Source organism: Pygocentrus nattereri, chromosome 17 (genome assembly GCF_015220715.1).
Source record: "Pygocentrus nattereri isolate fPygNat1 chromosome 17, fPygNat1.pri, whole genome shotgun sequence".
Lineage (NCBI taxonomy): Eukaryota > Metazoa > Chordata > Actinopteri > Characiformes > Serrasalmidae > Pygocentrus > Pygocentrus nattereri.
Window position 1 is genome coordinate 5,395,970 of NC_051227.1, and position 22,581 is coordinate 5,418,550.

General features: G+C 44.1%; 3 protein-coding genes across 7 annotated transcripts in view; 1 reads left to right on the forward strand and 2 right to left on the reverse strand.

The window, feature by feature from the left end:
- Nucleotides 1-373: 373 nt before the first annotated feature.
- Nucleotides 374-6,334, reverse strand: rwdd2b (RWD domain containing 2B). 4 transcript variants are annotated; one of them, XM_037546857.1, is made up of 5 exons: nucleotides 6,099-6,334; nucleotides 4,651-4,906; nucleotides 4,170-4,237; nucleotides 2,739-3,098; nucleotides 374-698 (listed from the first exon to the last, which is right to left on the reverse strand). In XM_037546857.1, exons 2-5 carry the CDS (start codon nucleotides 4,852-4,854, stop codon nucleotides 467-469), a joined length of 864 nt encoding a protein of 287 aa, XP_037402754.1. In that variant the 5' UTR covers nucleotides 4,855-4,906; nucleotides 6,099-6,334; the 3' UTR covers nucleotides 374-466. The 4 variants fall into 4 exon arrangements, with proteins under 4 accessions (XP_037402754.1, XP_017536975.1, XP_017536974.1 ...); XM_017681486.1 differs by lacking the exon at nucleotides 6,099-6,334 and adding an exon at nucleotides 5,057-5,121 and having other exon boundaries at nucleotides 4,651-4,903; XM_017681485.1 differs by lacking the exon at nucleotides 6,099-6,334 and adding an exon at nucleotides 5,057-5,091.
- A 409-nt stretch (nucleotides 6,335-6,743) lies between these two features.
- Nucleotides 6,744-22,581, forward strand: part of usp16 (ubiquitin specific peptidase 16) — a 31,277-nt gene continuing 15,439 nt past the window's right edge. The window contains exons 1-7 of one of the 2 annotated variants that reach the window (XM_037546854.1): nucleotides 6,778-6,815; nucleotides 6,918-6,995; nucleotides 8,915-8,997; nucleotides 9,081-9,268; nucleotides 11,645-11,748; nucleotides 13,961-14,076; nucleotides 21,961-22,172. In XM_037546854.1, the coding sequence (XP_037402751.1) occupies nucleotides 8,937-8,997; nucleotides 9,081-9,268; nucleotides 11,645-11,748; nucleotides 13,961-14,076; nucleotides 21,961-22,172 (681 nt within the window). In that variant the 5' untranslated portion in view covers nucleotides 6,778-6,815; nucleotides 6,918-6,995; nucleotides 8,915-8,936. Of the gene's footprint in view, nucleotides 6,996-8,914; nucleotides 8,998-9,080; nucleotides 9,269-11,644; nucleotides 11,749-13,960; nucleotides 14,077-21,960; nucleotides 22,173-22,581 lie in introns of both variants that reach the window. The other variant, XM_037546855.1, reaches the window with a different exon arrangement.
- On the reverse strand, nucleotides 14,549-18,612 carry LOC108413900. The gene is made up of 2 exons (XM_017686611.2): nucleotides 18,497-18,612; nucleotides 14,549-16,232 (listed from the first exon to the last, which is right to left on the reverse strand). Exon 2 carries the CDS (start codon nucleotides 15,886-15,888, stop codon nucleotides 15,004-15,006), a length of 885 nt encoding a protein of 294 aa, XP_017542100.1. The 5' UTR covers nucleotides 15,889-16,232; nucleotides 18,497-18,612; the 3' UTR covers nucleotides 14,549-15,003.

A 22,581-nucleotide genomic window follows, 5' to 3' on the forward strand; every position in this document is an offset into this window, starting at 1 on the left:
CAGCCTGTTTAATTCTAAGGGATAAAGCAAAGCTGGCTAAAGATAATTTAAACACATATTAAGACAACACAAACATTTTAAGTGGATATTCAGGCTCTTTAGACTCTACATTTAAATCCAGAATGCCTCTATAAAGCTCTTACAAAAAAAAAAAACAGCTGAGATTCAAAATAAAAAATAACCTCTGTCCTAAAAACCTCCACATTACAGGATGCTGTAGAGCTACAAGGCCATGAGCTCATTTGTAACACAGCAGTGCTTTTATGTTAATTTTAACAATGGAAACAGCGCCCTCATGTGGTCGTTAAGCTTAATCACACATTCCATTAGTTATCCTGAGTGTAGAAATAACCACACAAGTCTGTTCCAAACCTACAGACATAAAACATTTATTCCATCATAAACGGAGGTAGTGCATACAGTTAAAAGTCTCGAAGTCCTGAAACACAAAGGCACGCCAGGTCCGTTATCTCCCCTCGACTCCAAAGTACATCTGGAATATCTCTGCACAGCCTCGATCGCTGAGGAACTGGAACAGCTGGCCAAGGTCCATATGATTTCCTCTGCTCCCGTGAGGGTCGAAAACAGCCTCCTCGAAGCCGGAGAACTTGCGCAGCGAGTCCACGGTGTTAGACGAGCCCAGAGGAACGTCCTCCCTGTGCCGAATCATGATCCTCTTCCAGGTCAACACCTTCACTCTGGACATCAGCACAGATAACGGTCACATTTGAGCAGTGAGGAGCCGACTGTCAGAGCTCGGCCTTCAATTTGAGACACTAATGTCAAAAATCAGGTCAAAACAGGAGGAAAAAGCATTGCTACAATAATGCTAACGTTTGCTAGCACTCCCGAGCTAACAGGGATTCACGTGAACGTTTTTTGCCTGTTATACATTAAAAACAGACGAGCGAAGCTCCTGAAACATATTTCACGTTTTACTCGAAGCTTGTGACAAATATACTAGCGTTTATTTTACCTTATCTTTCAGTAAAGAGTCCTAGCACAGAGCTGCAGCCGCTGTTTTACATTCAGAACAGCTAAAGGAACCCTGCTTAGACTACGCCAGTATTCACGGTTGGTTATCTAGAACTTCCAGAAGACCTAGAGTGACAGTGTTGATGTCTGAGACACAATTTCATGATAGTTCTGACATGTTTTTTCTCCTAAAACATGTTTGAACTCTATCCAAGTTCGAGGGACATACACTTGGCAGCTAGCTAACAAACAAGACTACGCTGATCAGCTAAATTGTAACTACACTGACTAGCTTAGCAGCTAGCCAACAAACAGCTACACCGACTAGCGTGACAGCTGGATAACAAACAGCTACACCTATTAGCGTGACAGCTGGACAACAAACAGCTACACCAACTAGCGTGACAGCTGGACAACAAACAGCTACACCGATTAGTGTGACAGCTGGATAACAAACAGCTACACTGACTAACGTGACAGCTGGATAACACAACTACACCGACTAGCGTGACAGCTGGATAACAAACAGCTACACCGATTAGCGTGACAGCTGGATAACAAACAGCTACACCGACTAGGGTGACAGCTGGATAACAAACAGCTACACTGACTAACGTGACAGCTGGATAACACAACTACACTGACTAGCGTGACAGCTGGATAACAAACAGCTACACCGATTAGCGTGACAGCTGGATAACAAACAGCTACACCGACTAGGGTGACAGCTGGATAACAAACAGCTACACTGACTAACGTGACAGCTGGATAACAAACAGCTACACTGACTAACGTGACAGCTGGATAACAAACAGCTACACTGACTAGCGTGACAGCTGGATAACAAACAGATACACTGACTAACGTGACAGCTGGATAACAAACAGATACACTGACTAACGTGACAGCTGGATAACAAACAGCTACACGACTAGCGTGACAGCTGGATAACAAACAATTACACTGACTAGCGTGACAGCTGGATAACAAACAATTACACCGACTAGCGTGACAGCTGGATAACAAACAGCTACACCGATTAGCGTGACAGCTGGATAACAAACAGCTACACTGACTAACGTGACAGCTGGATAACAAACAGCTACACTGACTAGCGTGACAGCTGGATAACAAACAGCTACACTGACTAACGTGACAGCTGGATAACAAACAGCTACACTGACTAACGTGACAGCTGGATAACAAACAGCTACACTGACTAGCGTGACAGCTGGATAACAAACAGCTACACTGACTAGCGTGACAGCTGGATAACAAACAGCTACACTGACTAACGTGACAGCTGGATAACAAACAGCTACACTGACTAACGTGACAGCTGGATAACAAACAGCTACACTGACTAGCGTGACAGCTGGATAACACACAGCTACACTGACTAGCTTTACCAGTAGCTAACAAACTACAACTACACATGGTGACCCCTGGTTCTTATCACCACCACCGTAGAGAAAGTCTCTACAATGAACCATTTCACCCCAAACCCCTCTGAATCCCTCTGTTTACATCTCAAACACTCAGTTATGCAAAACTGTTCAACATTTATCGGAATCCACCTTTAAAGACACGTTTTCTTTCCTTATAAATAAGCACTTCATAACTGAAGACTGGACTCTGACACACATACAGAAGTGGTGCTGGATTTAACATGGGATTAATCCGCAACACACTCTGAAAAGTCCATCAGAAGCACTAGCGCCTCTGTCGTTTGGGAGAAGTAAAACAGTACGTAAAGTCGGTACCTGGCCCAGAACTCCTCGGCGGCGGGCTGCAGACCCTCCACACAGACCATCCCCGGCTTCCCCGGCATGCTGAAGCCAGACAGGTCCAGCTCTTTGGCCCACTCCAGGATGTTCTTCCTCTTGCTCTTGTTGTAGATGTGGTGGCTGTAGATCCACAGCCTGCTGAACATCTCCCCGCTCTGCCCAGCGGGCGGCTCTTTCCGGGCCGCCGGCGGGCTCTCGCTCAGGTACCCCGGCGTGTGCTCCTTCAGCCAGTCCACAGCGGTCAGCACGCACATGCCTCCGTCACAGCTCTCCCTCAGATACGACGTCAGATCAGAGACCAGCTGAGTGTGCTGAGCGCGATTCAGCTCGGAGCACCTGCAGAGAGACGGCAGCGGCGGTACTGAGGTTAAAGGGCCCAAACCGGGGGGACAATACAGAGCTTAGCGTGGCACTCACTCTTCAGTCCACACAGTCCATATACGGACTCTAGGCAGTAAAAACTGTCCCTCCTGAAGTCACTGGACACGGTTTATTCCTATACCTATACACTCAGGCATAACATCATGACCACCTACTCATTTCTACACTCACTGTCCACCTTATCAGCTCCACTTACTGTATAGCTGCACTTTGTAGTTCTACAGTTACAGACTGTAGTCCATCTGTTTCTCTGATACTCTGTTACCCTGTTCTTCAGTGGTCAGGACCCCCATGGACCCTCATAGAGCAGGTACTATTTGGGTGGTGGATCATTCTCAGCACTGCAGTAACACTGACGTGGTGGTTGTGTGTTAGCGTGTGTTGTGCTGGTGCGAGTGGATCAGACACAGCAGTGCTGCTGGAGTTTTTAAACACTGTGTCCACTCACTGTCCACTCTATTAGACACTCCTAACTTGTTGGTCCACCCTGTAGATGTAAAGTCAGAGACGACAGCTCATCTGCTGCTGCGCAGTTTTTTGTTGGCTGTCCTCTAGTCCTAGGTTGTCCTCTAGTCACATGACGCTGCCCACAGGATGCTGCCCACAGGATGCTGTTGGCTGGATATTTTTGGTTGGTGGACTATTCTCAGTCCAGCAGTGACACTGCTGTGTCTGATCCGCTTAGGCCAGCACAACAACTAAAAGTAAGACTTTTAGCTATTATTAGTAGTAACAGCTGCTTATTGCTACAGTTTTGTTAATATAATAATAATAATTATAGTTTTAATTTAAGTTTAATACAACTAACTACAATAACATGATTATTATTATTACTATTATTATTAGTATTATTACTGGTAGCAGATTTCATATGAATAAGATTATTATGCTTATTGTTTTTGATATTATTATATATTAAACAATCATTTAAACAATACTCAATAATCATTATTAAAGTTATGTGGAAGGACTGCAGTGTGGACACTTCCACAGTGGTAAAGCGACAGTGGTAGAGGTTTTAAATACCTGACCGCAATCTCGGGCAACACTTTTGGGTAGTCCAGTGGGAACGCACAGGACAGTGTGATGTCCACCTGTTTAAAAAAGAATATAATATAATATAATATAATAAAACTAAATTCTACACTCTTAAAAAAGATGGTTCTTCACAGGTTCTTTAGTAAAAACAGTGGTTCTACATAGCCCTATGAACACTTAAAGGGTTCTCTGCATGGTGAAATGGTTCTTCAGACTGATGCAGGCCGAGTTGTGTACGGTTCCACGTCGAACCTTTATGAAAATGGTTCCACGTAGCTCTGCTATTGTTATGCTGTCAAGTTTGTAAGATCAGAACACACATTCTCCACCAATCTGAAGAACGATTCCACCATGCAAAGAACCACTGAAGCATGGGTGTTCTTGGTTCTACACAGAACCACTGTCTTTACGGAAGAACCCTTGGAGAACCATCTTTATTAAGAGTGTATCAGGAAGCTGTAAAATTCACCCCGTCGGCTGTGGGGGAGTCCACACTGATCCTGATAGAGAACTGAGGTCTGGTGGTTGGTGGACTATCAGCTCTTCCCTCCACAAAAGCTCTGAGCTCCTCATAGGCCAGCTGGTCCACCACCAGCTCCTCCTGGCTGGGGAACATGCTGGTCAGGAGCTCCAGTTCAGCGAGCTGGGCCTCTGCTTCTTCACAACATGCCATCCTATCCTGGCCTTTATGGTCATTCAGAGAAGATCAGAAGTGGACAAACCTGCTGCAGATCAAAGCACAAGATCAGAAGATCAAAGTCCAACCAGCTTTAGTGGTGAGGAGAAACACTGAGAGGGTCTGGATGTGTTATTATAAGTGCTTTAATTATGAAGAATAAGCCAGACTCGACTGATCGATCACTGATCACACTCACACCAATAATAACTCATACAGTTTGTTGATATTCACACGAGCCACGTGTGAGGAAGCCGGCTATCGCTAACAGCCTATTTTCTTTACAAAATACGAGTCATTTTAAATATTAAAGTTAGCACTAGATGCCAAAGTCTAAACGCCCCGCGCTTAATCGACAATATGAGTAACGCACAAATAATTAAAATTATTTTTTAAAAATAAAAATATTTTTTAATTATTTAAAAATAAATATTTCCCCCGAGAACTCTTATTTTGTATTTTTTGATACTTCTTTTCCAGTTTCGGAAGTGGACGGCGTATTTCAAAATAAAAGTTCGAATAGACACGCTCTTAAAAGGAGGCTCAAAACTGAACGGAAATCTGAAAAATATAAATAAGAGCCTGGAGACAAACCTGCTGTGAATCAGGAAAGGAGTCAGCAGCAAACAGAGGCATAACAGGGACGGGCCACCGACATGAGTCTAAATCATATCAGGTTTTATTGCTCTGTTGATATAGGACCATTAAAAACCTGTTGGTTTTGCTTTCGAATGGGAGCTGGCTTAATGGTTTCCAACAGAGACCACTAGTGTCATGTAGAACACCTTCAGATCCCATTAGGAAAGCACCGAATGGTCTGAGAATCAGCCATTGGTCACCTGCTAAACCATTAGGATCCTTTACGTTGTGATAGCAACCAATCAAAAAAAGCCAAATTACATTACAAAACCATCAGGAATCAACAGAACTTCATGGGTTCTATGAGTCTTTTCAGCAGAGTGGTCTCACACACTGCCCTAGTCAGTATAACGTGCTGTGGAATGCTTATATGACTGTCCGTTGCCGTGGAAAACAGAATTTAGGAGGGAAAATAAGATAAGAGTACAAAAAAGGCAAGAAAATACAGGGATAATAATAGTAAAGTATGTATGCATTGTAAAGTGCAGATGTGTGTAAATTGTAGAATTGAAAGGTTAATAAAGGTTAATAAACACTACTAGTACTTATAAACAAAGATAGCATATAGGATGTATTGTGTTTTTGTGTATAAATAGTTCTACTTGCTGTCTTGGTTGAGGCCCGAATGTCCTGAGGCTTCAGACACATCTCCTAAGCCGCTTCTCCTTCTGGGTTGCAGGGGGTGCTGGAGCCTATCCCAGCGGTCATCAGGCGGAAGGGAGGATACACCCTGGACAGGTCCACAGTCCATCGCAGGGCAGACAGACAGAGAGACAGACAGACCCATTTACTCACACGTAGGGGCGATTTAGCTTGTCCACTTGGCCTGAGTGCATGTCTTTGGACCACAGGGGGAAACCCACGCAGACACGGGGAGAACATGCAAACTCCACACAGAGAGGTCACCCGGCCGGGGAATCAAACCCAGGCTCAGCGATATGCCATCCATTTCAATATATCATGATTTTTTTCTTTAACTGTGGTTTGTTAACATTTTGCATGTTTTATTTGTGCATGTCTAAGAAGGCAAAACAAATATATAACTTTTCTAATTCACTGTATTCATACAAACAACTTTATTAATATTTATTTTCATTCATTTTCACAACGCTAACTTAAATGACGTCGCACACCGTGATATATTTGTGAAAGATACTGGTTTAAACTGTATTAAAACAGAATCTCTCAGGCCTAATTTCAAAATCAGTTCAACCTGTGCCGAAAACAACGCGTTTATTATTTGTTGGGACTTTTATTTTGAAAAATCCAGCGCAAGGCTGCTGGTTTCTCGCAGTCAGCGTTGACAGTCGGCGTGTTCGGTATGTTCGCACCAGCCGCTCCGCTGCTCCGCTGCTGGCGGTAAATGCCCTCAGCCATGGCCTCAGATAGCGCTCTCTCAGACGGCTCTGTGTTCGTTGCAGGTTCCTCACACAGGAGAACGCTGTTTTTGAGACCGTAGGCGCCAGAAACTACAGCCCTGCGTTACTTTCACTTTCTGGGTAAGTTCACGCCACATCCGCTGCGTTAGCCGCGCTGCTAACGGCTCGCTGGCTGGAAGCGCAGAGCTGAGATTCGAGTGGAGATGCTGGAGCTTCTGAGGACTTCATCTCAGGTCCAGGCCCTTATTTTGGGTGGTCAATGTGTGAGTGCTCTGGCGTTGTTCTCCTCAGCTTCATAGTTCAGCTCTACCGGCTGATTCAGCGCCTCAGCTCCTCAGCTGATTCCTGAAAGCCTCCTGAGGATGAACTGTTCCAGCTGAGCAGGGAAAAGAGGAAATGTGTGGAATAGAGGAGAGAAACACTGACCCCGAGGGTTACAGAGGTCTGCAGTTATATTGGTCCAGGCTCTTACTCGAGTTAAAGAATTGTGCCTTCAAAATAAAAGTATCTCAAAAAACAACTCAGTAGAAGTACAGAAGAAGCCCAATAACGACCTGAGTCCTAGATATACACACCGATCAGGCACAACATCATGCCCACCTCCTCGTTTCTACACTCATTGTCCATTTTATCAGCTCCACTTACTGTATAGCTGCACTTTGTAGTTCTACAGTTTCAGACTGTAGTCCATCTGTTTCTCTGATACTCTGTTACCCTGTTCTTCAGTGGTCAGGACCCCCATGGACCCTCACAAAGCAGGTACTATTTGGGTGTTGGGTCATTCTCAACACTGCAGTAACACTGACATGGTGGTGGTGTGTTAGTGTGTGTTGCGCTGGTGCGAGTGGATCAGACACAGCAGTGCTGCTGGAGTTTTTAAACACTGTGTCCACTCACTGTCCACTCTATTAGACACTCCTACCTTGTAGGTCCACCCTGTAGATGTAAAGTCAGAGACGACAGCTCATCTGCTGCTGCACAGTTTGTGTTGGTCGTCCTCTAGTCCTTCGTCAGTGGTCACAGGACGCTGCCCACAGGACGCTGCCCACAGGACGCTGCCCACAGGACGCTGCCCACAGGACGCTGCCCACAGGACGCTGCCCACAGGACGCTGCCCACAGGACGCTGCCGGCTGGATATTTTTGGTTCTCAGTCCAGCAGCACTGCTGTGTCTGATCCACTCAGACCAGCGCAGCACACACTACACACCACCACCACGTCACTGCAGTGCTGAGAATGATCCACCACCCAAATAGTAGGGGGGGGTTGGAAAGCAAAAATAATGGCAAATTTTTTCATATATTTTTCCAGTTTCTCAAATTCAAGAAATAAACACATTATACACTAAAATTTCTATTGAAATCCTGCTTAAGTGCTTTAGATGTGATCAGAGTGGCTCAGAGTGGTTTGGTGTGAAACGCTCCGTTCTAGATAAACTTACCGAGTCAGAACCGTTCACAGTGGTGGTGATAGGAACCAGACGTCCACCTCTAAAAGCTCCTCACAGAAAGTTCCTACAGTAAATGGATCTGAATTCACTGCCTGATGACTGAGACGCTGTTTTATGATAGTTTGGAGAACTTAAACTCCATTCATGGTGGAGGGAGACATGCAGGGAGCTGTGAGGCAAAATAGTCCCCAAAGAAAACTGATTATTCCAGATTTTCCACTGTTTTCCATCATCAACATTCCATATAAACTCAGAAGACTCGTGTAGGTTCTCTGGTGGTTCTGGATGGTAAATTAAATGTCTGTATTTGTGTTGTCGTCATGGCGACCCCTGGTTCCTATCACCACCACTGTAAAGAGATCTGGACCATTTCACACCAAATCCACTGAATCTTTGTTAACACCTCAAGTTATAGAGGAATTTTGTAAAAATTGGTGGAATTCCCCTTCAGCATTGCACTATACTTATTATCACAGCTGTTATTGACCCTGCAGTGTAAAATAATAGCATTTGCAGGACTTTACACAGAGTATTTGTGGAGAGATGCTACAAACGTGGTTTTGCAAAATAACTTTTACTCTAAACACAGAGATCCATCACCCTGCGCCACGATGGGCAAAAAGCGTGGAAAGGACAGAAGTCCGAGAGGCGAGAGCTCTGTGGATCTGTCAGGTATGCGCCGTCCAGCCCTCTCAGACATGAGAATTTGGTTTCCTTACAAACAGAGGGTTCATTTTCCTTCTTCTGCTCTGTAGGTGCTACATGTACTCACATCCGTAAAGGAATAGACCACAGCTTGCTGAAGAAGATCAGCCTGGACAAGCCCTGGACCACCTGCCAGGCCTGCGAGGAGGAGAAGCCCAGTAACGGCGATGCTCAGGCGGAGAACAAGGCCGATCAGGAGGGGCCGGCTGTGTGGATGTGTCTGAAATGTGGACACAGAGTGAGCAGAGCAGCCTTGTATCCAGTTTAAGTAGCAGGACTGTTAATAGGTTGATGTTCTGGGGAATGAAATCGTGGCTGGGATTCGGCCGTGATGTTTTTAACGCATCGCCTCTTCTGTTCTGCTGCTTTTCTATGAGAAATAATGAACGGAGTAACTTATCGTTGCTCTAAATGGGATTTTATTAGTGCTGTGGCATGATGCACGCTGAAAAAGATGGTTCTTTAGGAAAGAAAATGGTTTTATATCAAAGTCTCGAAGAACCCTTTGCGTGCTCTGCATGGTGGAATTTTCTTCTGCTGTAAATGGTTCTGTTTAGAACCACGAACACTCAAAGAACTCTTTGGAGTAGGTGAATGTGCTCTATATGGTTTGTATTGAACCTTTTTTAAAAAGGTTTTATGTAGGGTTCTTCTGACGTCCATCCATCCATCCATCCATTATCTTCCGCTTCTCTGGGGTTCGGGTCGCGGGGGCAGCATCCTAAGCAATGATGCCCAGACCTCCCTTTCCCCAGCCACTTCCACCAGCTCTCCAAGGGGGATTCCGAGGCGCTCCCAGGCCAGCTGGGCGATATAGTCGCGCCAGCTTGTCCTGGGTCTTCCCCGGGGTCTCCTCCCAGGTGGACTCGCCTGTGACACCTCCCGAGGGAGGCGTCCAGGAGGCATCCTAACCAGATGCCCGAACCACCTCAGCTGGCTCCTCTCGACGTGAAGAAGCAGCGGCTCTACTCCGAGTCCCTCCCGGATGACTGAAATTCTCACCCTGTCTCTAAGGGAGAGTCCAGACACCCTGCGGAGGAAACTCATTTCGGCCGCTTGTATTCGCGATCTTATTCTTTCGGTCATTACCCAAAGCTCATGACCATAGGTGAGGGTGGGAACGTAGATCGACCGGTAAATCGAGAGCCTTGCCTTATGGCTCAGCTCTTTCTTTACCACAACAGACCGGTAAAGAGCCCGCATCACTGCTGACCCAGCACCAATCCGCCTGTCAATCTCCCGCTCCCTTGTACCATCACTCGTGAACAAGACCCCGAGATACTTGAACTCCTCCACTTGAGGCAAGAGCCTATCCCCGACCCAGAGAGGGCTCTCCACCCTTTTCCGCCTGAGAACCATGGTCTCGGATTTAGAGGTACTGATTCTCATCCCAGCCGCTTCACACTCGGTTGCAAACCGATCCAGCGAAAGCTGAAGTTCGCTGCCTGATGTCCCCAATAGGACCACATCATCTGCAAACAGCAGCGATGTGACCCTGAGGTCACCCTCCATCCCTTGACTGCGCCTAGAAATTCTATCCATAAAAATTATGAATAGAATCGGTGAACCAAACTCCAGCTTTGTTTGTACAGGGCCTGAATGGCTCGTAGCAAAGAGCCATGTACCCCGTACTCCCGAAGCACCTCCCACAGAATACCCCGGGGAACACAGTCGAATGCCTTCTCCAGATCCACAAAGCACATGTGGACAACGCCGTCTAAGCGTTGGTCCTGTCATCACGAGTTCGATCCCTTATGATGCTACAGCCGTCCATAGCCGGGAGTCCTAGAGAACACAATTGGCCTCGCACTCTCTGGGTGGGTAGGGTGGCCCCCGTTCTCCCCCCATCACCAGCGCGATGCTGGTCAGTGCAGGCATCTGTTAGCTGACCTAACAGATCTGGCAGGTGGTGCTTTCCACCGAGTCCAAAGACGTGTGAGTGGCGGTTCAAAAAGATGGAAGCCTTTGGAATCGGAGACTAAATTGGGGAGAAAATTGGGTAAAAATAATTAAAACAATTTTTTTTTTATTTATCATGTTCGTCTTATTTGTTCAAATTTACGGCATTTTTTTATTCCTGTTCTGTTTTAGTGCAGCGCTTTGCCTGTAAGTAATAACTTCTGCCTCGTCTTACTTCACCAATGATTTCATCGTCCTTCAGTTAAATACGTTGTAAATCTGGAAGTGGTTTGTATTTGAAGAGAGGAGTACAGTCGAAGTTCTAGCAACAACACAAAATAATCCCCCAAAACAAAACGTGCGGCTGGGCTTCAGCGCGGAACCAGAAAGGGCAACCTTAAAAAAATGTGTTGTCAGTAGTTTATAGCACATTAATTAGTTAAATTCCACGACTTTTAACGTTACCACTTTCTTCTGCCAAAAAAATAGTCCCGGCAGCTTGGAGCAAAGTTAAGTTACTCCGTGGTCAGTGGAGCGATACAGGCGCTGTGACTTGGCTTCAGATAAAGCAGAGCATCTGACTGATGGGCTGAAAAGCCTTAAATTAAAGCGTTAAATTGGAGAGTCTCAAATTAGAATTTATGCTGTTTTAGGTTTTACGATGCAAACAGGTCCATTTTTTTTACCTTCCCGTCTTTGTCTGCGATCCACTCAGGGCTGCGGGAGATTCTCGGAGAACCAACATGCTGTCAAACACTACGAGAAGCCGCGCTCGGACACGCACTGCCTGGTGCTCAGCCTGGACAGCTGGAGTGTTTGGTGAGAGCAGAGAAAGTAAAGCATTTGATAAAATGACGAAGCACTGCAGCCTTTTTAGATAATAAATGTCACTTGTAGTTTTGAAATAAGCCTGAACGTGTGTGTTTGTGAGCTCCTGCTTTTGTGGGTTCATCTTATTTCATAGGCGCGTCGTTTACGGTTTCATCTGTTTCAGCGATGCACACAGAAGCCCTTCTAACAGCGCCCCCCTGTGGGGAATCTTCAGCCTGTTCAATCTGAGTAAATGAGTTAAAAAGCCAGGTTCGGTCCTTGGACAATTACTGTGAAGACAGCAAAAAAAAATACAAGTAAAATGTTTAGTTTATGTGGTAAAACTGCTTAAAGAACCCAGACTCTACTGTTTTCCTTGTTTATTTGGTTGGTTGGTTGTTTGTTTATTTATTTATTGATGACCTATTAAGGGCAGAATGTATGGATATATTTAAATGAGTTTCTTTTTGTGACTCCAGTTTAAAACCTGTTTTTGAGGATTAGTTTTCATGTTTAGGCTGTTTTTTTTTTTTGTTTTTTTTTCTCTCTTTTTAACGTGTTATTTATTGTCTACAAAACACATTCATATCACCTTACATAAACGCTTCATAACATGCTCATGAATGCTTAAATCGACATTCGGAAACTATACATGTTTTACATAATATTAATATGGACTACAATGTAATTTTATAAGATGTTGTTTTTTTTTTTTTTTTTTTCAAAATAAAAGGCCTCATTTTATTATTTTTAATAATTTTACTATGTTCAGTGAAACTCCTTGTTTCTGGACTGCCAGCATAAAAATGACCTGGCTTTATCCCTTTGGACTGAAAGTGATTTCACACTTTTTGCCTAGACTGTAAATCTTTTTTTTCCCCTCTCAAGTGTTTGTATTTTGCGCTATGCTATTCTTTCTACTTTTTACTCTAATTTTTCTTTAAAAATGTACTGATAATTCAAGAGAGTCTATCAATTTAGTCTCCAAGTTTGTGTGGTGGTGGGACAGGGCCATAATACTTATCCATTCCATTCGGTATCCATGCGTTCATGTGACAGTCAGGGTAACGTGGCTTCCCTCACTTTTGTGGTAAAGGGAAAACAAGGTAAACTTATAAAGGACATTTCTTACAAAATGATCAGCAGCCTGAGTGAAGAACGTCAAAGACTCACCACTTGATTTTACTTTGAAGTAATGCAAATAATTCCTTACATTAACAGTGTAGGTCACACTTGCCCTCAAAAGTGTCAGTTACACAGGATAAACAATGCACGGTTATACTTGTCCCGACTCCAAAACCGTAAGTGAGGAAGAACATCACTAAAAATAAAACCTTCAAAGTAACTGGGATAATGGTGTTAGCATTTACCCCAAGAAAGTTAAACTTAGTTTACATAACATTCTCCACAACTGTGTATAGACGGTTAAATTAATAGTACATTTTAAAAGAAGAATTAGAGTAAAACTTAGAAGGAATAGCAAAGTACAAAACACAAATTGTTGAGAGGGAAAAAAAGTTTAAAGTCTGTGCAAAAAGTGTGAAATCACTTTCAGTCCAAAGGGATAAAGCCAGGTCATTTTTATGCTGGCAGTCCAGAAACGAGGATTATTTTCACTGAAAATAATAAAGTTATTAAAAAAAAAAAAAAAAAAAAAGAGGATTCTTATTTTGAGAAACCATCGGTAACCTTTCGGTAAAAAACATTGTAGTCCATATTAATATGTGAAACGTGTCATGAAGTGTTTATGTAAGGTGGTATGAATGTGTTATGTAGACACCTTTCAAATAAAGTTACCTTTTTTATTCTTATCTTATTTTCATTATTTTAGTATTTAATTGTTTATTTTTTATTCATGTTTTTATTTTAATTATGATTTTTTAATTATTTGTCATTTTAATTCATTGTTAGTTTATTCTAGTTCTTATTTCTCAATTTATTCTGATTTGATTTTATTAACTTACATTTTAGCAATGTTTTAATTATTGCTTTAGATTTTTTATTTTATTTTTATTGTTGTTTCATTTTTATACTTACCTGATTTGAGTCTTTTTTTATTTATTAAGTTTACTTTTATTATTCAACATGTTCTTACACGTTTTCAATCTCTTGTTCTGTATCAACTGTAGCGACAATGTAAATGAGGGTCACTCAATGTTCTCTGAGATTAAATAACGGTTGATTGATTTTTGATGACGTCTTTCTCTGTTTTTCTCTGAAGGTGTTATCTCTGTGATGATGACGTCCACTACTCCAGCACGGGACAGCTGGCTCAGCTTGTCTCCAACATCAAGAAGCAAGTGCTGGCGGGCTCCAGCCAAAAGACCTCCACAAGAAGTGAGTATAGCAGATTAGTGCTCAGCTGGGGATCGTTTGGTCCTGGAGGATGACCACACTGCACTATTTAATATTTTCATTCTCCAACATGCTACGTTCATCTTGGGCTACGTTCACATTACCAGGTTTAAATGACCCACATCTGATTTTCTGCCCTAATTTGACTCAGATCTGATCTTTTCAAATCTGACCTGAGCCACTTTAGCTATGTTCACATTACAAGCCTCATTTCTCAAATCCGATTTCTTGCTCAGATCCGATCTCTCTGACATGATGGTTCATGCTCGTTTAGGTAAGTGATTCAAATCGGTCATTAACGTGAACGAACCAGCCTGAAATGACCCTCATGGGCTCATCCTTCTCAGTAACATCACGTGAATGAATCACTGCATCATCAGAACAAACTGAGGAGCAGAACGAGCTTCACTGAGAAGATAACTGTGAGGAAAATTCTTAAATAATCAGCCTGGGATCACTGGTTGTCTCTGAAGATTTTATTCTTACAGCAAGGGAGCAAACTACATACAGGACAAAGTCTAGGTGAAAATGCTCTGAGCACACTTGGCGTATTCTGCTTATATATCTTCCTTAGTTGTTGGAAGAGCACCTAGTTTCAGTTACATGCTTAACTGAGCCATCCTGTCTAACGCTCTAAGCTAGGGGTCAACTTCTGCATTTTACACACACATACACCATGTACCCTCTGTACGAATACGTTATTGCAAAAGGTGTCGCAATCATGTGCAGACATGGTTCCATAACCACAAGCATTTCTCTCCTGTTTACACTATATGCGAGGGATTAAGCATGAAATCAAAAACACAAACCAAAACATAAAAAGAAAACGAGTGTATACATCTGGGGTGTATTTTCCACAGCTGTCCGCTAGGTTTTTGCAGGCAGCTGTCCGTTTACAAGTAGGCCTTCTTATTTTTCCTCGGCTCTTGTTAGGTCCAGAGCGGAGTAGTCAACTTTGTTTATGGGGACACTGTGATTCAGCTTGTCCTGGGTGACTGCAGAGTCGATCCACCGCAGGGCATGCCCTCTGGCACATAGGAAGAAACAGCAGCCACAGATGGTGATGAAAGCTATCACTGCAAAGGAAATCGAGACAGAAGAGGCAAGTGCACTCCATCTCCCAAACCATGATTCCAAATGGGAGGTGAAGGGGTTGTCGATGCCAGAGTTGTCATGCAATTCTTTAGACAGGGCTTGTAAACCATGGAGAGCCTTGGTAAAGCTACCTTCAGGGGAGGCGTTATCGGGAACTAAAGTCTTACGGGTTATCTTTATTTGAAAATGGCCTAAAGGGTCCTGACCTGAGACACTCATGCCCAGCATATAAAGGCCAGTATCTGAAGGCTTTGGATTTGTAAGGGTGAGATGCATCGGGTTACACGCCTTCTTGGAACAGCTTGTGGGTGTTTGGCCTTGATAGATGGTCATACGCTGGGTTAGGGGATCAGGACCTCGTGAAGCTCTGGCAGGGCTGTAGCCCCACCTAGGAACCCCAGAATTGCAGATGACATTGCTCCAGTATGGACACCCACACTCAGATGAATAGCGGCTCGGCGCGTACTTTTGTCCTAGTGGGCTGCATATTATCTGGTTGTCTACCTCGCACACATATTTCTCGGCCAATTGGTACCCACTTTGCTCTTCTCCACAATCAATTACCTGACATAGGTCAAACTTGACTGTTCCAGTAACCCCCTCCTGATAGTTAAAGGTCAGGGGATCTAAGGCTCCTAGGCCCTGTCCATCAATCCATCCTAACTCTAGGTACATCAGTACTATCAGACAAATAGCCATGGTCGAGTCCCCTTACTACTGTCTCTGGACTTTAGCAATCCTTCACCGGTGTTGAGACGAGTGGCTCTGTTGGCTTCACTCCCCTTTGTAGCCGGACTAGTCCTCAAGACACCAAGTGGGTTTATTTCGACCATGGTCAGAAAGCTCTTGTACCTTCTTACAGTAAGAAAGGTGGATCCAGGAAGGGCGTTCAGCTATTTGTGGAGGTTGTTGGCAGTACTTGGTATGGTCCCTCTCACCATAGGTCTGTCCACTTCTTTTTTTTTTTAATTTTTTTTTATGACCTTTATGAAGACCTGGTCCCCAGGCTCGACTTCTGTGTCTGGTTTTGAATCTTCTTCAGCCTGTGTGGGAGGATAATTAACAGAAAGAACACTTTGTTTATTCAACATGTTTGTCATGTAGTCAGCTAAGTTCTCTTCTGCCTCTAAACTGTGGGATGGTGTATGATCTCCCATACATCATTTCGATTGGAGTTAACTCATTCTGTCCTGGCATTATGTGCATGTTGAACGGTACTAATGGAAGACAATAGACCCAATTCTTCCCTGTTTGTCATTGTCTTTCGTACTTTAGCTTTTATAATACTGTTTGTCTTTTGACCAACCCTGCTGATTGGCGCTAATGTTATTGCTAAGGTTATTGACAAAATGTGTGCCGTTATCACTATATATTCTCTGCGGTATTCCATATCTGGGAATGATTTCCTTTACTAGTGCTTTTGCCAATGGGAGTGCACCTGGATTATCACAGGGAAATATTTCATTTCGTGAGTGCGGCTTTCATTACTAGGCAGTATTTCTTCCCTTCACATTTATTTAGCTCTATGAAATCCATGCATATGTGGTGGAAAGGCCACCACATATGCACCACTTGCCTCTCCTAGGCCTAAAATTCCCTGATCGGTTATGTTATGCAGAAGTTTCGCATGCTAGGCAAACATTTTTTGAGTAGTTTGTGAACCCCTAGACTGGGAATACTTGGTTTATGGTATGCAAGGGCCATGCTCAAAAGGGCAGCATAACTAAATAAGTTCCGAGGAAGAATAGGCTTGCCTTCTGGCCAGCAGTAGACATTGAGTTGTTAACTTTTGCCCCATTTTTCAACCACTGCTTTTTTTCAGTGTCGGTTGAAATACGTTGCAGGTTTACTAGGACTTCCTTGTCCAAATATGTGTGTGTGTCTGCGCTGAGGCATGTTGGGGGGAGGTCATGCTCAGGGCAGCACGTTTTGCTTCCTCATCTACTCAGTGGTTTCCTGTAGAAATAGGATCAGTTTGACATGTGTATGTGCAGCACATTTGCAAACAATGATACTTGGAATTTGCTGCTAAAACCATCTACAAGCATGGTAATGTCGGGGTTAGGAAACAGTTGGTCTTTGAGATCAAGAGGCCTTTGGCATCCGTGTTAAAGGGTTAATTGAATTGTAATTTGTCTTGTTGCCATCCAACACAAGTCCTCATGAGGAAGAGCGATCAATATGTCATCTACAAACAGCAAAATTTGGCTTGAGCATGGAGTTGTAAATGTAGCTTAATTAACAGACATGGCTTGTGAGACAGTAGTAGGCCTTTGGCAATAGCGGTGTGGGATACGAATGTAAGTATATATTTTTCATTTGAAGGTAAAATTGACGCACAGGAATAGAGAAAAAGGCATTGCTTATGTCAACAGTCAAAAACTTGTTTTCAGAAAGCAGATCATTAAGCAGGGTATGGGGTTTGGGCACAGTTGGTGCTCGAGGAACTACAGCCTTGTTTACCGCTTGTAAATCTTGGACCATTCTCCACCCGGAGGATTTTTAACGGGAAACAATGGGGTGTTGCTTGGACAATCGGGACACTCAATTAGTACTCCAGCTTGTAGTAATTTTGTGGAAAAGTGGAAACTGCCTCTGCTGTGGCTGGAGTGAAGACTTCGGTGTTACAGAGACAGGAGAAATACCTTTAATAAGGCCTGCATCAGCTTCACCCTTTGACCAGAGCCGTTCAGGGACAGTATGCAACTTAGCTACTTGCTTTTATCAGAGAGATACAGAATGTGTCGACTATGTGGTTACATCGTACAGCACCACACATTCCCCGGCCAGACCAGTACAATGTGGTCAGTGTAATACTAGCCACTGGTGTGCTTGAAAAACATAAATCATTTGGGTTCATGTACTCTGCCCCTGCGTTGCCCACTTTGTGGGCTTTGTGAACGAGGGCTCGGGTGACCATACTCAGGCACGTGTTGACAAGCTCTAAAGAGTACCAGTCTCATCCTCTAATACCAACACAAGGTCTGGAATCCATCAAGGCAGCAGTCTGCAGATCAACTTATCTCTCCCCAAAAGATTTACAGGAACGTCAGGCGAGATTACAATTCGAGTGTCGGGACTACGTACACCAGTTCGGAGATCGGAGAAGCGGACAGGCATAGATTTTACTTTACCATTGGCAGATTTGACATGGATCGAATCATCAGAAATCTGATATCTAAGATTCTTTTGGGTTTTACTTTTGAACCGAGTAGAAACGTCTCAACATGCATTAAACAAACAGGCCCATCCTCAACTCCCTCACTAACCTTGCTACTGTCGTTGGAAGTGAAAGAGTCAGTCTCACCTTTATCCGTCTCTAGTCATGCCGTAAATTCATTGCTGGGTCCGTGAGTCGGCTCTCGATTGCCAGCACATTTCAGAACGCAGTTGCAGGCCCTGTGTCCACACTACCAGCGGGCGTCCCCACCTGGAGTAGGAGGGACGGACTTTCCCCGTCCTCTGCTGTAGCCACGCCCTCTCCCGTGGCCCTTCCCTGAGCCTGAGCCCCCTTAACCTGAAAAAAGATCTCCTCACCCTTGTCAGAATGCAGAACAAGTGCAGTAGCTTTTTTGGCTTCCTTTTTTCCCTTAAAGTGTCTTTCAGCATGTCTGGCATAGTCTAGGGTGTTTTATTTACGTGCATCAACCATAATTTTAGTGACAAAACTGCTTACGGGTTGAAGGGCACCTTTTCAGAAATTCATTCTTTAACTGCTGTTCTTAAGGGCTGTCATCGTTCGAGTTTTGAGGTATTCTTTGAGTCTACCGTAGTATGTGCCTATGTGAATACAGCAGCTTAATTCAGTCCAGTCAGCCTTATGGGCAAACGTTCTATTTGAGTATGAACCAGAGTTTGAATCTTTGGATCTTTTTCATTTTGTACGATTTGGTTCATGTTAAGGAGGCGAAAATGCCCCAAATTACACATGTGGGTGTTTGTCTTTGTCGACTGGTCAGAAATTGGGATACGAGAAGTCAGTAACTTTAATTAGATCCAAAAAAACTGACCCTTTTTAACTTGCACCTGTCTATCATTGTATAAAGTCCACCTCCTCGTTTCTACACTTATTGTCCACTTTATCAGCTCCACTTACTGTATAGCTGCCCTCTGTAGTTCTACAGTTACAGACTGTAGTCCATCTGTTTCTCTGATACTTTGTTAGCCTGTTCTTCAGTGGTCAGGACCCCCATGGACCCTCAAAGAGCAGGTACTATTTGGGTGGTGGATCATTCTCAATACTGCAGTGACACTGACGTGGTGGTGTTGTGCTGGTACGAGTAGATCAGACACAGCAGTGCTGCTGGAATTTTTAAACACCGTGTCCACTCACTGTCCACTCTATTAGTCCCTCCTACCTTGTCATATTCCATGCCATTCAGCCTATAGCTTGTGGAAAGATTTGTCAATTTAGGTTTTAAATTCTTGCATTTTCTTTTTAGGATGGAGGATACCTTCAGTGTTTCCTTACATCCTCCTCACTCCATGGTCTAAGCACAAATATGGTAGGGTTACCATCAGCACCAGGATTAGGGTTCGGAACTTCAGTCATGTGGAGGGGGGGAAGCCTCAGCAGTGAATTCTTTATTTAAATCGTTCACAACAGTGCCATGAGGGGAAAACGTTGGAGACGTATCGCGGAAAAATCAAATGGGACCCAGCCTGAGCGTAATTGTCTACCACTGAGGTCTGGATATATACGCGGCTTTTGATCAGTCAAGGGTGAGGGAGTTACTGCGGCTGGTGGGGCGGACGCGATCCCACTCTTACTGTCCTCGTCAGTGCGTGCAGTCACAGCAGCACTATAACTAGGCGGTGGGTCAGGTCCTCCGTGGCCATGGTGGTCTACGTCCAACAGCGTTTTCAACGGCAAGAGAGCAAACTACATACAGGAGAAAGTCTGGATGCAAAAGTTCAGACCTTACTTAGTTGTTGGAAGAGCACCCAGTTTCAGTTACATACTTAACTGACCCATCCTGTCTATCGCTCTAAGCCAGGGGTCAGCTTCTGCTTTTTACACACACACACCCACACCATGTACCCTCTGTGTGAGTACGTTATTACAAAAGGCATGTGTCCCAAGCATGTGCAGACATGGTTCCATAACCATATAATACAAATTTTTCTAACAATAATTAACTCTGATCAGCTCTCAGCTTCATTATTAGAGCCAGGCGAAGGAGAAAAAGGTGAGATGAGCTGCTTTTCCACCGTTGACAGGCTTAAACTTCTGTTTGGCGCTGCTGCCATGGTAACGCTGAATGACGGCACACGTGCAGTGGAAAAAAAGCACCTGAATTCCGATCATTAATCCAGGACCACGTGAAAGGCTGCGTTCACATTACCAGGCTGAAGTGGCACAAATCCGATTATTTACTCTAACACAACTCAGATCTGATGTTTTCAGGGCTGTGTGGACGCAAATCTGATCTTTTGAAATCCGACCTGAGCCACTTTCATATGTGGTTCTAGATCGGATGCGTATCCGAATCGTGGCCATGTGACCTTAATGTGAGGCAGCAGCGCCGAACAGAAGTTTAAGCCTGTAAACGGTGGAAAAGCAGCTCATCTCACCTTTTCCTCCTCCGTCTGGCTCTAATAATGAAGCTGAGAGCTGATCAGAGTTAAGGATCTTCTCAGTGAAGCTCGTTCTGCTCGTTAGTTTGTGCTGATGATGCAGTGATTCAGTCACATGACATTGCTGAGTAGGAGGAGCTCATGAGGCTCATTTCAGACGCCGGTTCATCACATTAATGACAGATTTGAGTCACTGACCTAAACGAGTGTGAACCGTCGTGTCAGAGAGGTCGGACTTGAGCAAGAAATCTGATTTGAGTAATGAGGCCTGTAATGTGAACGCAGCCTTATTGACTGAGTGTTTAAACCTCATCTCTACCTGCTGCGTCTGTAACAGGTTTAGGTCAGTTACTATGGAAAATGATTTCAGCAGATTTTTCTACGCTTAGGAGAATGTGTTGAAGTTCTTGTCTGTGTTGTGGCTGATTTATCGTCCAGGCGACAGGTGTTGCTCCACCGAAATGTTGTAGAAGAGCCATTTGTCTGCTGGGCTCGCGTTCATCAAAAAATCTTAAAGGGAGCAGACGTCTCGCTCTCAGATTGGCTAAAAACTAAAATTTCTAGATTGTTGCCATGGTCACTGTGTGCGGCTGTGCTCACTTTCTTGTTGCCAGAAACAGAATGGGTTGCCAGTTATTCAGAACTAGGATTAATATACATTTATAAGGTGATTTTGTTTTTCATTTTCCAGCGTTTTCTGCAACTGTGACTACTTGAAAAAGTTGTCCAAGCAGAAAACGCTGTCATTTCCCCTTCAATTTCAGACTAAGGGGAATCTTTTGGGAAAACCGTGAATCTGGCAACCTTGCATGATGGAGAAAGAACTCGTAAGAGAAACACATGCAACAAGCAGGATTTCTGGTTGCCGTAGTGACCCTGTGGCTTCTAATCGAACTGTTAATGCAACTTGATCGTAGCAGCTGTTTTCCTGTGTAGTTTCACTGTTTCAGTAGCAGTATCTTCATACTAATTACGATAGAAACTACAAATTAATGCTCTATTACGGCGTTTTGTCGCTGCCGCTGGACAGTGGAACCCTACAGAGATGTTACCCCTATATAGGAGTATAAGTTGACCACTGCAGGTGCAGCAGATGGAGATGTGGTTGAGAAAGGCTGGGGTTGCCAGCTATGCTCTCATTGTTAGTGATCAGTTCCTCTGAAATACCGTTAACCTGATGATGTTCTCGTTCAGAGGTGAAGGAGGAGAACAGCGTGTCGGAGGTCACGATGGAGGAAGCGCCTGAGAAGGAGCAGGAGAATACGGCAAAGCAGAAGGAGCAGAAGAAGGCCACGAAGCAGAACGGCGCCCCGAAAGAGTCCCCGGGAGGGTCTGGCTGTGGAGCCGTTGCCGTGAAGGGCTTCAGTAATCTGGGAAACACCTGCTTCTTCAATGCGGTCCTGCAGGTCAGGATCCTTTTAGGCTGTTTTCACACCTGATTCGTTCTCTTTGAGTCCGAACCAGAGTTTGAATCTTTGCATCCTTTTCATTTGGTACGATTTGGTTCACATTAAGGAGGCGAAATGCCCCAAATTACACACGTGGGTGTTTGTCTTTGTCGATTGGTCAGAAATTGGGATACAATAAGTCAGTAACTTTAATTAGATCCAAAAAAAACTGACCCTTTTTAACTTTCACTAGTCTATCATTGTATAAGACCACCTCCTCATTTCTACGCTCATTGTCCACTTTATCAGCTCCACTTACTGTATAGCTGCACTTTGTAGTTCTACAGTTACAGACTGTAGTCCATCTGTTTCTCTGATACTCTGTTACCCTGTTCTTCAGTGGTCAGAACCCGCATTGACCCTCACA